The sequence below is a fragment of the Watersipora subatra genome, chromosome 8 (assembly GCF_963576615.1).
Source record: "Watersipora subatra chromosome 8, tzWatSuba1.1, whole genome shotgun sequence".
NCBI classification, from domain to species: domain Eukaryota; kingdom Metazoa; phylum Bryozoa; class Gymnolaemata; order Cheilostomatida; family Watersiporidae; genus Watersipora; species Watersipora subatra.
Window position 1 is genome coordinate 48,460,153 of NC_088715.1, and position 17,652 is coordinate 48,477,804.

The 17,652-nt window shown below is 35.0% G+C and overlaps 1 protein-coding gene across 1 annotated transcript in view; it reads right to left on the reverse strand.

The window, feature by feature from the left end:
• Positions 1–14,546, reverse strand: part of LOC137402649 (anoctamin-7-like) — a 49,800-nt gene extending 35,254 nt beyond the window's left edge. The window contains exons 1-5 of the mRNA XM_068089153.1: positions 14,371–14,546; positions 12,979–13,124; positions 11,312–11,408; positions 5,599–5,726; positions 945–1,039 (exon numbers count right to left, since the gene is read on the reverse strand). Coding sequence (XP_067945254.1) covers positions 945–1,039; positions 5,599–5,726; positions 11,312–11,408; positions 12,979–13,124; positions 14,371–14,546 — 642 coding nt within the window. The remainder of the gene's footprint in view (positions 1–944; positions 1,040–5,598; positions 5,727–11,311; positions 11,409–12,978; positions 13,125–14,370) is intronic.
• Between the last annotated feature and the right edge of the window lie 3,106 nt (positions 14,547–17,652).

Genomic DNA, 17,652 nt, shown 5'->3' on the forward strand with positions numbered 1-17,652 from the left:
ATAACGAAAGTATGACACTAATGCCCATAACTATACTAGATCAGAACTAGAAGTTATCATAAACAATGTTCTTCATAAAGGAAACAGAAACCAGAATAAAGAGTTCATATAATTAGAAATTGAACATATTGCTGAGAGCTGACAGCCTACTGAGCAGAAAGCTATAGCTAAAAGTTAAGTTCCCGAGATGACCGCAGATGACAGTTCAAAGTGTACTTGACATTAATCTTTTTCTTCTGCTAATCCAGTAATCTTTCACTTTTCATGGTTAATCGGAAACGAGAAAATCCTTGAAATAGAAACTAATGAACTCAAATAAGATGGTTTTTTTGTTATTCTTATGAATGTTCCTTCTTTTCTTATGCTCAATAACAATGCTGAAGATTGAGAGAATTTAGGAGACGTGACGAAAGGCATCGTGAGCGCTTTGTACGTTTACACTTTACAAAAATGGAGCAAGAAAAATTGCGAACTGTGGTGATTGGCTACCACAACGCTGCTAGCAGAATGATGTCATTTGACCATAGTCCAATGACGCTTTATATATTTGAGGTTCTTCCAACTTCCTTTACTTTGGTAATGATTATTTTGTTAATAATATTAAAAACAAAATACTCGGTAAAAAGCCTCAAGTGACAAATTGCCACTTGTCACCTGAAGATCACAGTTGTAATGGCTTTTTGCTAAGTAGCTAGCAACCTTGTAAAAATGAAAATATTGCAAGTTATACTATTCAATGCATGGATGTCACAAAAAATGAGAAAATTCCATATTGTAGCAATATTCTGCATATGAAAGTGGTATCAAAATATGGGCATGTTTATATGGTGTAAGAGTATGGAGGCTTGCTAGGAATTAACAGAGAAACATGCAGCTGATACAATGAATAGGAAACTCGTGACTGACATACAAATACTGAATATATGATTAGTATATAACTCTACCTCTTTAAGGTCATTAGAATCCTCTGGGATCTTATGTAGAATGACATAATCTATCCTGTCCCTCTCAGGGGCCATGTAGAGCTTTCGCAACAGGTCTGCAACATAAAATACAACCTGTTATATGTCAAGAACATATCAGCAGCATGGCAGTCGGTAAGTGTGACAATAACGGTATTTTTTGGTCTAATCATAAATAAGCACTATGCTCTGTTGTCCCCAATATTTCCCATTCATAATATAATAAAAACTTTGTAACTGTGTCAAGCATAAAAATATATATTTCTACATTCGACCATAATAGATACTTTACACATTACTAAACATTAAGTCAAGCGCAACCCACTAGATTAACTGTAAATGTTCAATTTAAAATATAATTTCACCAAACAATTTTTCTGCATATTGCTGCAGTATACACCTGACTATTTTTGCCAAATTAAATGTTGTTTTAATTCACTTATGCATTTGTAAAAAAAAACACATTCAGATTATTTCAAGTGGTACACTTATTAAAAATATGACAATAATTTTTTTTAATAAGTATGGGCTCTTTTTCATTTTAAAAATTATGATATCCATACATTAGTGACTGTATAACTCTCATGCAGATATAAAGATTTATCTGCCGTGATTGTTCATATTTTCATGCATGTTAAAATGTTGGCATACTTCTTTGTTTGTAAAAAGAACATGCTAATCCACACATTAATCATTATATAGTTTTAGGATATAGTGAGTCTATTTAGCAAACTAATCATTGATGACTTCATCGACATCATTCATTGATGTCTCAGTAGGGGATAAAAATGAGCAAATGCCATAATAAAGTTTAAGTTTAAAAAAAATTTGATGAGATTTCCTTACTGGCATCTGAACTTGTTAGAAGAGACAGACGACAAGTGATAATTTGCTTAGTTTATTAGCTGCGTGTATCCAGCAGTAACAACACCTAAGAAAATATCACCCACCGTGCAAACACAGATAACAGCCAATATACGGTATCTATTGTGTTGATGTGGTAGCTTGGAAACCATGATCTCTGCCTAGTGATAATCGCTGCCAACAAACAGCTTATAAACCTACCAATCAAGAATGATTTATTGGTTGGTCCACACTGCATCGTACATATGTCGGCGGTGTTCTCTTGGTGATTATTAGTCAACTACACTTGTATGTATTCCATAAATCGATGGCTTTGACGATTCAATGCGAAAAGGTCGGAAAAGATTGCAATCGTCAAACTTTTCCGATAGTTTGCCTACTATCAATGATAGCCAGTACAATGGGCTATCAGTATGTATATCGGCTGCCACAGATTGCTTGGTCTAGATATTTTTAGGACAGTTGCTGTAGGACCACTATTTCCTCATTTTCACGACTGCATTATACAATGACAATGCTATGCCGCAGAATTTTGTTGATGTAAACCATAATATATATATATAATAGTATATAAATACTACATATAAAGTGAATATAAATATGGTGGAGTTTATTATATCCATGATGTAAACTGTAATATATATAATACTATATATATACTATATATAAAGTAATGTTAGATATAGGAAGGTTTATTATATCTATGATGCAAACTATGATAGGTTTGTGATAGTGTGAACAATGTTATCATAGACGATCACCGAATTATTGTGAGATGAACACCCACATATACTGCATCGCATTGTAAATCAGCCTTTAATCTGGAGACTAGATGAGAATACCCTAGGACACTTATGTATTCGCCTCATCTAACTTTCGCGTTTTCGTGGAGTCATCCTCTCGCAAAAATTTCATGCTCGAAACTAAACTATCATAACGAACGAGCGAAACGCGGAATTAAATAGCTTTGGTCATTGATAGTCCAAGAAACAAATGGCAGCAAGCGATCAAATTGCATTATCAATCTCACCCACACCATTCTACCCGCAGTTCACAATTACAAACTAGTCCCAAATAGAAATTTTTTTCTTATCGGTGAACTGAACCTGAGGAATCTAATTATGTTTGTTCCACTGCATTTATTTTCACATCCCTATATTTTCGCACTCATCAGAGCTGCAAAATTAAGTTGCAGCGAAATTTTACTTTGTATGCTATACTCACGAAACTAAATACTAGCAAAATATAAGTGTCCTAGGGTAGTAAAATTTTGACCCATGTGAATGAATGGAAGATATCCTTTTAGATTGAGTTTATAGGACTTGTAAAGTTATCCTTTTCACTACTAACTATTGATTTAAAAACTTTCAGAAAGATGTAGTGAGTTTCATTAAAGACATTACCAAATAATTACTCCTGTACAACAACTGTATAACGTTAATATACTGTGACTGTATACAGTATATTGCCATACAAATACTCCAAACAGAATGGACCAGAAAGAAACTAATGTGCACTCAATGACTTTTAGTAACTGAGTATGTGTCTGCTTCAAAATTTATTACAGCCATAAGCTACATTTTACATTCAACATGATAATGAGTGTATGAGTGTATCTGTTTCTTTTTGTTATAAAAACTATCTTGCTAAAACAACTGTACAAAACTCAGAGAATAAAACCTGGTTCCTAGATGCGCCGCAAGTTATCAGTAGTGAAATGTGAACCTACATGCTGAGTCAACACAAGAGTTCAGCAACTGTTTGCAACTTTCGCGAACAGCCGCAGGCAAAACCTTCCCAAAATGTACAGGTGAAGGTCAGCACTTTCGAAACGGCATGGCTAGCGGCCATTTTTATGCCATCATCATCTGTGCACCTTTAGGTGAACATAATCCTTCGAGCCTAGCATTGATGTCTCGCATTTGATATGGGAACCAAATGTTAAGCTTTTAAATAACCAACTGTATATTTCATAACAGACAGTGACATTAGATTTCACTGATAAAAAACAGTAAAATTTCAGCTGTTATTTATTTATGTTCCAAAAACTATAAACTACAGGATATCGTTCAACTATGAGTACAATTACTATTTATAATTTACAGACAATGTAAATGTAGGTCAGCACCGAGTAGGAGCAGCAGCTGAAACAAAATGACTACTTCAACAACTTGCGGTATGGACTAATATTTGTTGCCAACGAGACATCAATCGATCAACTAGTTAATAAATTCACTAATAACAACTTAATAATAATAATTAACAACAAAGTTAATAACAACTTCACAGACCATTAGGAGCAATGAAGTAATGTGCGGTACAAGTAAAAATATTTACAAATCATGAAACATATTATTTGGCCCAGTGATATTTTCATGGGCTGACAATAAATGGATGTACGTATCTTTAGTTTTAATATGTCGCATTTGCTGTTTTAAATCATCATAACCTATATTTTATTAACATGTATTTGCTGAAATGTGTTGATAAAGTTATGGTAAAACAAAAGTGTTGCAGATATAAACCAAATTTAAGATTACTGTGTTTGTTGAAAAAGAAAAGCAATATAAAACTGCTTTACATTCTTTATTCAGATAATGAAACTTTTTAGTAACAAAGCGGTTTCATAGTAACACAAAGTAGACTATATTATTATCCTTATGATATTTTAAAAACTGGATATTACTTGAGTTAGATATATCTCTAGGCTCACAACTGTGACAAAACCTTTCTGAAGGTCATGAGGGGTCACAACTTTGTCTCAATATTAACTGAATTGCTGCATCGTAGGAATGTAAAACCTTAATAAGCATGAAAACATTAATGATATTCAGATTATGCCGCTTGCATATCAATATGGCCGACAAATAATTCTTCTATTCGGTAAAGTGGCTTCATTTGAAAATTATATCCTAATGGCTTTTATTCAAACCCAAACTGGTATTTCTATTAAATTTAATTTAAATAAAATGATAATCAATTTCAGATATGGAAACACTAAGCATGTTGTGAACAAACATAAAGATCTGCAAAGCCAAACATGTATACTAGCAGACAAATGCAGTTAAACTGCAAAGCAGTAACAAAATAATATTTGAAAAGATGATTTACACACCAGATTATCAAGTAATAAAACTAAAAAGTGCACAAACAGAATCTACCTCTTTCCTCAGACTTAGTCAGCTTTTTGAAGCTCAGTACATCACCTTTAGACACAATACAAATTGCACAAATTGTTTACAAATTATTGAGGATAGGCTAGACAAGAGAAAACTGGTAAATCTATTTTCAGGCTCAAAAACTGCAAACACCTTATATAGAATATAAGGTGAGACTAATTTAAACAGGAACTTGAAGGCTATACTGAACAACATAAAGCCGTTTTGAGACGCTCACTGCCAAAATAAATATGCATACCAAGAGTAAATAATGATTACAAAAGTTTGAAATCATTGTTTTGGTAAATAGAGGTGATTGCAGGAAGTAACGCGAAGAGGGTATACGAATAGAGTTTTACTGGCTGCCCAATTCGAAAATAATGATGCAAACCAAAAAGCATGAAACCTGAACCTATTTCCCGCTTGCGATGTCGTTGTCCTCGGGGCCAGAATTTGCTAATATTAAAGTTTTTAGCACTTTGCCCTAAGAAACTGCTTTCCGATAAACATATTTTTTTGAAAATTTGACTAAGGCAGCGCCTATTAAAGAGTAAAAACTCGATGCAGGGCAGAAAGAATGGAAATCGTGAACCGTCATTTGTAAAAAACAGTACCTTTGACATCTTGCCTCGCCATCTCTTTCTGAACAGATCCTTTGTTCTTTAGCCACTCTGGCTGCTGCCCTTCGAGATCAGCGATGGTGAAGCGCTTTGCCCTCTCCTCTCGTGTCAGCCCATCAGCTCTACAAAAGATTAGGACTACCTACAATGGGAGTGGGTTTGGAGAACCCAGAAGCACTCTTGAGCACTTAAAAAATTAAAGGTGCGGGCCAAACAGGACACTGCTTGAAAACCGGTTACAAATATAAATTAACATTGTGAAGGACACACGCACACACTTGTTTCCATGATGCGACTCATCTGCAAGTTGTCATATGCAAGATTGAAACGGCGAAAACCAACAAGACAAGTTTTGTTATTCGCAATTTTTTATTGGATGTTTTAGGCTTGCGAAACATGGAAATAGCCCTTACGAAAAAATGCTGAGCGAGCTATCCCATTTTAAAAAATTTTCACAATTCAGTCGTTTTTTATTTCGAAAGAGTGCTGTTAAGCGAGGCAGGAGTGTGTCGCTATGAACTCTGATGTCGAATTCCTTATTTTTTAAACAAAGTGCCCTCATTAATCGTTAATATTGCAATATCCATTGAGGCGCTTGTCATGCTGTACCGCACCACACAATTCGAAATCTGCATCAGTCACACAATAGAAACTAATTCCATTAACGTAGTTGGTCATTGGAGTGACAGATGACAGGTTGATGGTTGTTGTTATCAATTGAAGTTATATTCTATAATGGTAGATATACCGTGATGGCGTGAAGATATCTAAAATTGATACACTCCTCTAATCCTTAGCAAAAGTTAGCTGGACAAAACTGCAAAACTTTATACCATTTAAAAATAATAATCACATGTTGTTGCTGGTACAAATATCTGCTAAAATACCTTTTGAAAGTCATGGGTTCTTGCACTGTGTGTTACAAGGCATAAAACAGTTAACCTATCATAGAACGGAGCACTCCATATTACATGTACTTCAGATCATATTACAGAAACTGCTAAACACACCGCTTCGTCTCAGATGGGGGAAGAGGGCAAGTGTGCCTAGCTTTTGAGTGAATTCTCCAGAATTAAAATTCACCCCATTTAAACCTTTCAAGTCTAAGCGAAGCGGTACGAGGTTAAAGACGCTAGATCATGCCATGCTTATTTTATAGGTGTATACATGTGAAAACAATAGTTACCTGCTATATGTGTGTTGGACTAAAAATTGCTAACATGCAGCATGCTTTAGCTTAGATGATTCTAGAACAATTCACAAACTCGTTTGTTCAAAAGTAAAAAGGTGGTTCAAGCACTTATTCGTAAGCGTTTGTACTCCTAGATAAGTCACTGATATTTTTGATATGCGACTAGAAAAGTCATAACCCGGAAAGTTAGTATGTTAAAAAATGATATCTAGGTGCTACTATGACGTCACCATAAAATGTTTTCAGGTCTTAACTGCCAACCTTTAACATTAAAAGATTTTAAAATCAAATCAGTTGAATACTAACTGGCAAGTTAATCTGCCAGTGAATATTCAATCTGCAGCAGACAAACATAACTTTAACTAGTAGATGTGATTGTAGCGGCAAACCATAAAACCTTTTGCTTTTCAAACTGTCGCATGCTGACTTTTGAAACACATCTTCTCATTGGTTCTTTTTAAAAATTTATGAAGACTTGAAAAGGCTGCTCTGTTCTCTGACCAGGAAAAACCAGTTGCACTTTAATCTGTGCCATAAGTATCTGGGTTCACTATGTTTAAAGATGAACTTTCACAAAATTTTAGTAGATTTTGTCGAAAAGTACTAGCCATACTTTTCTATCATTTGCGATTATTTGGTGTTTGAGATGGTCTGATGCCAGAATGTTTTAAGATTAAAATTGACAAAACTTGATCACAGTTAAAATGCTGAGAAGGAAAAACATGTCAAAATGATGCCACTATTTGAGCAGTTGCCTGTCTCACGTTTTGATATCAGCTATTGCGTTCAAATAGAAGTGATACGAGTATCTATTCTGTCGGTCTGTTTGTAACTATAGACGTCAGAATCGCACTTTCGCTTGCTCTGAACGTTTGAATCTCGATAAAATTTTGTCGATTCTATTCTTAAAAAATGTTGCACTCAGACCACTTCAAACATCAAAAAAAATCACAAATGAGAGAAAATCTGTGATAATTTCTGATCAAATCTACTAAAATTTTGTGCAGGTTCATTTTTAAAAGGTGATCAGCTAGTCATATACAAAACAATGTTCAAGTATATAAAACAGCAGCATAAAATAAAACAATTAAAAAAGTTCAGGAGTCGATAACAGGTTTATTAGCAAAGAAGTAGTGTAGAAAGCTTGGTACCTCCACATGACTGCAACACACCTCTTTGTGTCCTCTCTGTAAAGGTTGACTTGCAACAAAATTCACATAACAGTTATTTGATATCAAAAGGTTTACCATGTCTTACTCTGCTGTGTTGTAGGTGCAAAATATGTGGAAATGCGATTACAAGCTCTTAAAAGCTAAAAAAACAAACAGTGAATCGCAGCCTTCATGAAAACGCCGTAAGTTAGTCTTAAAACGGTTCAAATTTGACGTAGTTGAACATGATGTGCTTCTGTTTATACTTTCATGCAATCTCATTCGTCGAAATATTTTCACAAATATACTTGACACATTCAATAAAACCATATTTATTGTCCTTACAGAGCTATTTCATTATCATCATAATGCTGTCACTTTGAGCACTGATATCTCACAACCTAACCTAAAAATCAGTTTAATTTTTCAACCTTAGCTCGAGGGTGCGCATATCATCCTCTAATAAACATGAGGAGCCCGTTGGTCATTTGTGATTGTCAAAAAATGCTGCAGAAATTGTTCGTGCTACCAGGCGGAAATATGGATTTCATGATCAGATTATAACTAGATGATTAGACCAACTGAAACAAAACTGTGAAGCCCTTATCTATATTCGATAAGGGCTTTCCGATAAAACCCGAAGTGAATGTCATGAACTAGTGCTACGAGGCATTTTATATTGAGCCTTTTATTGGCCTTCTATTTCACGCGATAACATCACGTGTCAAAACAATAACCACATCGAGTTGGGTATGTCATCAAAATGAAGGGATTCCAACATACGCCCATTTTTTAAATGCGCGTTTTGAGCTATTAAGAGCTTGTAATCACATTTCCACATATCTTGCACCTACAACACAGCAGATTAAGACGTGATGAACCTTTTAATACCAAATAACTGTAATGTGAATTTTATTGCAAGTCAACCTTTAACATGATAACAGTTGCTTTCACGACCGATGTATGAAAACTTGTGAATTCATTTACAGTACTGTTCTGAAATAACAGACTGATTTGAACTCGCTGATATATCCATTATTATCTATAAATTTAATCAGTCAATTCTGAGTCCAAATCTAGCCGAGGTAGCCTATATATCTTTAGAAAGTTTATAATGTGAAAAATTTTAATCTTTTATTTGAAGTTACTTAAATGCCTACCAACTCACACTACAGCTCTACATACCGATTCCAAGATGTTTCAATGCGATTCCAAGATGTTTCAATGCGGTCCCATGTTACCAATTTTATAAAAAGTTTAATCAAACATAACCAACGCCGCAGAACTTACTGAAATTGATAAGAATACTATACTTGAGCAATAGAACAACTGTTGAACAATACTCTTTGGTCTGAAAAGAGCCATTGAGGTCTGAAACTGTCCGACTAATACTTATTGAATGTAAAACAATTTTGTCACTTAACGCAATCCAATCAGCATTTAGTCGTTTCAGCCTAACAGAACCAAAGTGAGAAAATTCCCCTTCCAATGATATATAGCTTGCTTTAGCTTGTGGCAAATGAAGAAAAAAAATTGTAAAAACTGCAATCTTTGTGTAAAACTGCAGACGATTCATTATTTTTTAACATAATTGTAAGTATGACAACAGTCGATTTCATTATCGATATATCAAAAACTGTTAAGTATCAGGTTAACTCATTATTAAAAAGAGAATATTAAAACTATAAAACTACCGGCAGCGGGAATTCATTTGCAGCATCGCAAAGGTGAACCATTTACAAATGTAGACCATAGATTTAAACAACTATGACTGACTTTTTTGACCCATTATAAAAAATGGCTAGACAGAAATAAGTCCCTTAAAACCATTCGTCTATGAAATCAAGTTGCAAACAGAACAAGGTTACTAGCAATACAACACTGTTTCTCCAGCAGCACAGATGCTGACTAGCTTTAACACTCTGTTTGACAACTCCAAAGTACTAGTTAACTAAAGAGACTCTAGCAACTAGCTGCAATATGAATAATATCTCACCTCATCAACATCTCGTCCAGTGAGTCTGCATCATAGTCAAACAAAGACATCATGGGGATCGGAAGATATATAATTTAGTCCAACTACTGCTCACACAAACATATCTGCCTGTTGGCTTACTAGGCTATAGTTGCTACTGAGAATATCAATGAACTTTAGGAAGGGTTTACAAAGGGCATTGCTCGGTAAGACATAATTGAACACAACCGTGCATGAATATAATTATCAGTGTAATGCCTGTTTGTTACCTACACCCCCCCCCCCCCGTATCAGGAATATAAGCTAAACATAGCTAATCATAAATTTTTTTAATCAAACGGAGTCAGTAAAGAGCTATTTAATCAATGGTGGTGATCATTAACTCTGCTACTACTAAATATTTTACAGGAACATAGCTAAGTATTCCGTGTAACCTAGTAATGGACCATATAGTTGTCATAACTTGGGAATCACAAAGTAAACGATAAACATTTTGATACCAAACTAAATGGAAAAATATTTTGCCTCAGCTCATGCTATAAAAATGCCACAAATGTGTTGGAGAAAGAACTAGGATTCTTTTTTGGCCATTCCCTCTACTACCGTGAGCGCGTTCCGAGTCGGACGAGTTATCAATATTATCATATATTACAGCGTTATTATTACTATTATGGTAATCACTCAGCTCTACTATTCTTCCATTCAAATCATCCGAAGTTTATTGATCTACAATTAGTGAAACCTTCATAGCTTTAACGGGTTTGAAATAACTGGTCATTGCGCTGAAAAGATTTCGATAAAACAATAATTATTTTGCATAATTATTCGATAAAATAATTATTATTTAGCTTAGTTTAGCTAAGCTAAAGCTAAACTAAGCGCATCGTTTCCTTTTAATTAAGTACGATCATGACAGGCGAATTAACCCACTATTCACTAATCAGAAATGCTTGGTGCACAGTCTACTAAAGCCGCACCACGCGTTTCTTGGCCATACGCAATGCTGCGACGAGCGCACCATGTGGCCCTTGGTATGCAAACAGATAACTAGTTTAACTAAAAATAAGCCAACCATACTTTTTCAAGCAAAACTAGCAAATAATGTGATTGCTCATTTGTCGTTAGCCAATCAGATACTAGTCCAACTATTAATGAGCAATGCGTTGATAAAAACAAGCCAACCGTGGTAAGAATATTGCTGGTGCCACATCCAACGGTCCGACATTTGCTTGCAAATTTGATTCGTACATCGACTTGAAGTTAAAAAATTAAGCAAACAACTGAACCATCTCTTGTTAATTTTATGTAAAATAAATGAGTTAAGCAAAACTCCCATGACTCTGTCGATGTGTGAATGTTTGTTTTACAAAAAAATATTAGATGACTTACTTTCTCAACCTGAGTTCAGCGATACCCAAATAGTTGCGCGTGTCCACAAAATTGGGATCAGGAGATTCAATGATGTTCGGTTCCAGATGAGGAGATTCTGTAAGACCATTACAAAATTTACCATTTTATTAGAAGTTCAACTACCATTCCCTTCCTGCGTGTATTGGTAAGCTCTTAGTTTGTTGCTTCAATCAAATTATTGGTCTATATTGAGTGTAGGAGACATAAATAAGGTTAAGGCTACAGAAGTGAAACCAGTCCATACACAAGGCTTTATTATAGGAGCCCATTTGAAAGCGTATTCACTTGAGGAACTTGGCGTTGGCATGACAACCACAAAACGAAAATTGTTTCATGTTTTATTTTGTTTTCACAGCTTCACAAATGTCAATTGAAATCTTCAACAGACCAGTGCAACGACTCTCATATTAATTTTATTAAATTAATATACACAAATTATGGTTGTTATGTTGTCTTGAAGGGCTCCTAAAATGAAATATGTCAGTACTAAATTTTGACCAATAAGATACTGAAAAATATATAAAAATATAACAAGTTAATTGGTAGTCTCATGAAATGTTAAAAACTAAATTAAAATTCGGACTAAATGCTGTCTAAATAGACTAATACTTTAACATTTTATAAATGAAATGCTGTCTCGTACAAGCTTGAACAATAATAGAATAACAATTTTGCTGTATTTTATAATTTTGTTATTATTTAATTTTGTTTATTTTATTTAGAAACAATAATGATATTTTTGAAAAAATGGATTTGTTCAATTTAAATCAATGTTTTTGCATTAACCGCTTTTCAATGTTTAGGAGTTTTCCACTCTACTTTGTTAGAGCAAATCGTCTGTGTATCGCATTGCAAATGAAAAATGTCGGTGAAACTATTGTTCAGTGACTTACACGCTTTAATTTGACAAAGTATTGTATTTCTAGCAATTAACAGCCATATATGAAGTTACATATGAAGTTATGAGCTAACTATATGTAAGTTAGTGTAGTAGAGATGCTATCAGCTTCACACAAAGTACTAATAAAAGCGCAAAATATAAAAAGGCAGTGAAGTAGTTCTAGCTGCCAACTCATAATATAAATCTTGCTTGGAGGGTTAATAAATAAACTCACCAATCCTAAATTTAAGTCCTTCTGTAGCATTGTACTTCACAGGCAGTCAATTATCTTCATCACACTTTGCAATTCACGATGAGTTTTTACAAAATTGCTACATATACATTAAACAAGATCGTTTCTCAAGAAACACTGAATTTTGCAAAACTATGAAAAAAATCTTTTTTTTGACCAAAAAAATTATGTTTTTTCATGCCTTGTTTTGAAAACCGACTTACCGCTGTATGTCATTAAAACTGTATAATTACTGTTTTTATTCCCAAACTCTAGAGAAAATGCAACACTTTAACTATATATATATATACAGAATTCCACTTAAAAGCTGCTATTTTTCCGAAGCTCTTGCAAACTAAAGTACATGCATAATTGTATTCTGGTTAGACTAACATAGAGTCATGATATACAGAAAAGCTTCATTTCTGGGGTGAATATCTTCGGATACTTCTAGCAGCCTATTTTAAAAGGCCCTCTATGGCTTCTAAACAAGGAAGATAACTCCTTGTGACGACAAAACAAGTTTAGTCTTACCTGACTTAAAAGACTGACTAGCTAATGCAACTGCCTTTAATTTATGCCCCCGACGTCTCTTCTTTTTCTTGAGAGGACGAACTGGTTCGTCGATCAGACCTTCGAAACCTATCGGTGGGAGGCGTTGTTCGTAACTACCTGACATTCTGCAAGCAGATTAATACATCAGAGTATAGACAAAACAAGAACAAACAGAAAGTGAGCTGAGATTGCTTTCAATTCACGTTCTTCGATAATTAAAATATCAGAATATCTTTGGGTACAGAAATATAAGCATCTATCAGAGCGACAAGAGACTGGATAACCAGCACGAAGGTTGATTGACAGTTTTAGAAAAACATTAGTATTTTATGGGCTACATTTAGCAATATTTCATATTGCTCAAACCTTCAATTCAAAAGATATGTTGGGCTACATATTGCTAAAACTCCAACAATAATGCTGAAAAAAAGCCCCATTTGAAAATATTTTCTTAAGGAAATCTCTCTCAAGCAAGATTCGCCTGGACTACTTGAGCCTGCAGTCGGTCATGCAAGAATCTCATCAGGTTCATCATATTGTCAGTGTAGCCTAACATTGTCAAAACTACTCAGGAGACTTTTTCTCGAGACCCTATCACAGACATTGGGGAAGTCAATGAAAACAGTGTACAAAGACATGTTTTGTTCTAGACATTTGTCCTGCACTTGCCAGAAAATGAACATCATATACATTGTACTACCTCCTTCACGAAATTCACACTGAGTAGGACACAAATCATTTATTTTCTCCCCTATGCTTTATCGAATCGTGCTGTCTTTTTTACTTTCCAACATTTAACTTCTTTGGTGGGTTCGGACAGGACTCTCTAGACTTTCCTTGTATTTAACCGTTCTCATAGAACAGACCATGTTGTGGTCCGTACAACAGTCTGTCCCTATGAACACGGCTGTCCAAAGCACCTCTCCAGTCTACTTGTTTTGAAGTCACTTAGTTTAGAAGGTGCCAATGCTTGCAACTTAGATGTATCAATGATGTCTTATGACGATCCTTGTATTTTAAGATGGCGTTGGTGATGATTAGATCATGAGCGGAAAGGAAGAAGTTTATCGTTAGAACTACATTTTCGTAGACCTTGACATCTATTAACTCGAAGCCAACTCTAGCAATCACACCCAAACCTTGCATTAAATTCACCTGCAATGAGCAACTTATCCGTCTCAGGGATGGTTTTTATCACACATCTTAACTGAGAGTGAGTCTTCCTTGGTTTTGTCAGAATGTGTCCAAATGGGAGCACAGGCGCTTATGATGGACTAGTACACATTCTTGTTTAGTTATGATCCTGTTGATCACAGCGATTGGGCCTTGTTCCATTTTCTTGATTATGTTATTGCTGATGGCAAAGCCAACTCCAGTCTCTTTTCATTAACGCTCTTCTCTGCCACTCCAGTAGAACATTCCAGTAGCCACTGTCCACCAAACTCCCTGAGAGCGCTAGATGAATCTCGCAAAATACTGCGATATTTGATATCGTTGAAGTTTTTTATCACCAGTGCAGTATGTCGCTTTTTTTCAATTTGAGCCATCTTTATTAAAAATGTTTTTATATTGCATTCTGCGATTTTAACGATGGACTTGTCATTCCTCTGTATGCTTCCTAACTGATTTTTCAATAGATGCTAAAGTACCACAACACAAACCTTTTTTGAGCTGATCGACATTTGAGCTGGTATGATTAGTATTGCAAATGAGCGCCTACCATGAAACTACATGCAAAAATTATTAAGGAACGCAAGCTGTTGTCTTACAAGAGATATTGATTAATAATTGCTAAAACCTTCAATTCCAACAGCATTTTAAAATTGTATTCCTGAAAGTATCAGAATAAAATAAGGCTCACCAATGTTGCTGCCCACAGCTTTGACTACTGTTACCAGCTTTTATACACCCTCAATAAGCTGATGCCTATTCTAACACTTAGCTAATAAGCGTAGCTGTGTAATGCGTTGGCTAGCAGTCTAGCTATCTCATTTGTTGAACCTTTTCAAAGCCTACTGCTATCAGAGGGTAAATAGAAACGCTGTGTTCTAATCAATAAAACTAATAGGAAAAGATATGAAATGAAGTCATTAATGCAGCACGATTGTAGCAGATGCATGAAAGTTTGCCCTCTAACTAAACAAGCCTAAATATATGCTAAATCTAACACAGTAGAAAACACTATCATAGCAAGTACTAAAAGAGTAACTTACAGTATATATACATAGGGTATTTATCAAGCCCTAAAGGTGTGCAATAGATCATATCGATATAACAACCTCTAAATGTTCCTTAATATAACATCCAATAGGAGACTGACTGTGTGAGCAACCCATCAAAGACAGAGCATGGGATCTGCTTAGCTTACTGCAAAGAGTGGATGAACTTATCTGAAACCTCAATGACTTGGGACACGCCCACCTAGCGTATTGGTCAGGCAGTCTAGACAACTAGGTCAAGGCTGCTCCCAGTAGAAGCAATAAATATTAGATGAAAGATGCTTGAAAGTGTGAATACCAGGCGCTGAAATGCATGTATGCTAGTCGTATCACCTGCCAGTCAGGTGTACCATGAAATATTGTCAGATGTAATAAGCGTCTGCACAAATATTCTCAAATGCAACAAGGTGGTCGCGAGGTGCAGTTGGTAGTGTGCCTGGCTGCTAAGCTGAATGTCAGAGTCTAAATATCATGCGATGCCATCTTTTTTCGGACCAGTAAACGGACTGACACGGTTATTATAATATATTATATTATACGGTTATTATAATAGCAAAGATTTCATCGAATAAAGAGGAAAGTAAACATATCTCTTTACTAAGAATATACACGATGCTGCTAAGTTATGTTGCAAGGAGCAGATGAATGGTGGAACATAACTCCCATGTGAAATATGCTATAAGATCAAAAGTATAAAGATAAACAGAAACCTAAGTAATAGTCAAGCCTACTCTGATCATAATAATCCTGACACAAAATCGTAGGTCGTACTTTAAGTCGTGTAAAATTTACACGACCTAAAGTACACTCGCGCTATATACTGGTCAAAGTTTAGGTTGAAAAATTTTGTTAAGATTTCACAAATTAAGAAAAAAGATGACAACTAAAATCTGCAATACTTTAAAAAGAATAATAAGCATCACGCTTTATATATCTGCCAGTTTAATGAAAAAGCTTAACAGGGTGTCAAATTTCATGACAAAGTTTATTATACGAGTATCAATAAACATTGAGCAAATTGCTTCTGAAATAGAACTTCTTAAACCTAAAGCTTAGTTCCCATATAGATTGCGAGACCTCGGCGGTAATCTCGTTCAGGAAAACTTTAGGCTCGGCAGCTTGTGTTCATATAAAGCTGCATTGCTAATAATCGCATAAAAAATGTTCGCTCACCATGCTATCTCGACAACACTGAACTTCACCTTCATTTTTGGCAAAATTCCTCTTAGCAAAATTACCTCTTAGCAAAATTTGAACAGCGCTAAACTCTTGCGTTGACCGCCGGCATCTACCGGCAGTACTCAGCGCGTAGGTTCACATTTCACCGCTGATAGCCCGCGGTGCTGTCACCGGTGCTTGTGGCGTACATGGGAACCCGACTTAAAGCCAGTATATGGGAACGAGGCTTAACTAATCCGATCCGAAGACATCAAGCTACTTAAGCAATCACCTATAGACTGATGTCTAATCCTGCCTTCAATATTTTTTTATAAACTCAGATACAAGATAATTAACACATTTGAAAATATGGCTATCGTAAACCTTTTAGCGCGATCACATAAATTGTGTCTCTCAAAGAATCAGCAGCCATTTAAACTTTTGGTATGGCTAGAGAGTTTTGTGAGATGAGCTTTCAAATACAGCCAATAAGAGATGGATAGCTGCCAGATATATAATCACTATGGCAATGAATGCCCTTCCTGAGCGCATGCAGACAAACCTCTACTTATGATCTCGGCACACAAATGTCCAATATATAATATTGGACATTCATATATGTAAATATACAAATTTAAAAAGTAAAAAAGTATAATATGTAAAACCCAAGCAAATACTTTGTTTCACATAAAGCAATATCCATCATATTACATTTGGTAACAGTAGAAACATCGCAGTTTTGTAATTAAAAGGGAAAAAGTTGGTAAAAAATAAATAGGAAACATAAAGAATGAACAAATAAGAAAGTGTATCAACTCATGAGCTGAATTTTTAACTGTTCAGTTTTTAATGAAGTTCCACCATGAAGTTTTACCGCCAATTCTATACTTCTGAAACAATGTTACGCTTATATTAAATCATTGTTTGAAAGCAATAAAAACATGTTTTCATTCACTATTACCTGATGAATTGAATTGTACTGCATTTAATTTATTTTTTTTAAATGAACATTTTTACATCACTCCGTGTATTGCATCTGATTTAATGTTGGGCAGTTACCCACAGCGGTCAGTAACAAGTTATCATTAGCCGATGGCGTTATTTAGATAAATTTCATAAGGAGTGTTAGCTACATCATATGACAGCTTTAGCCCGCAACAAGGTTTCAGAATGAACTAGCTTCGTGTGTGGAGATGTGAAAAATGGGTTTTAAAAACATGAAAAAACAAATTTCGTTCATAAAAGACACTGCAAATGACTGATGACATTTTCTACT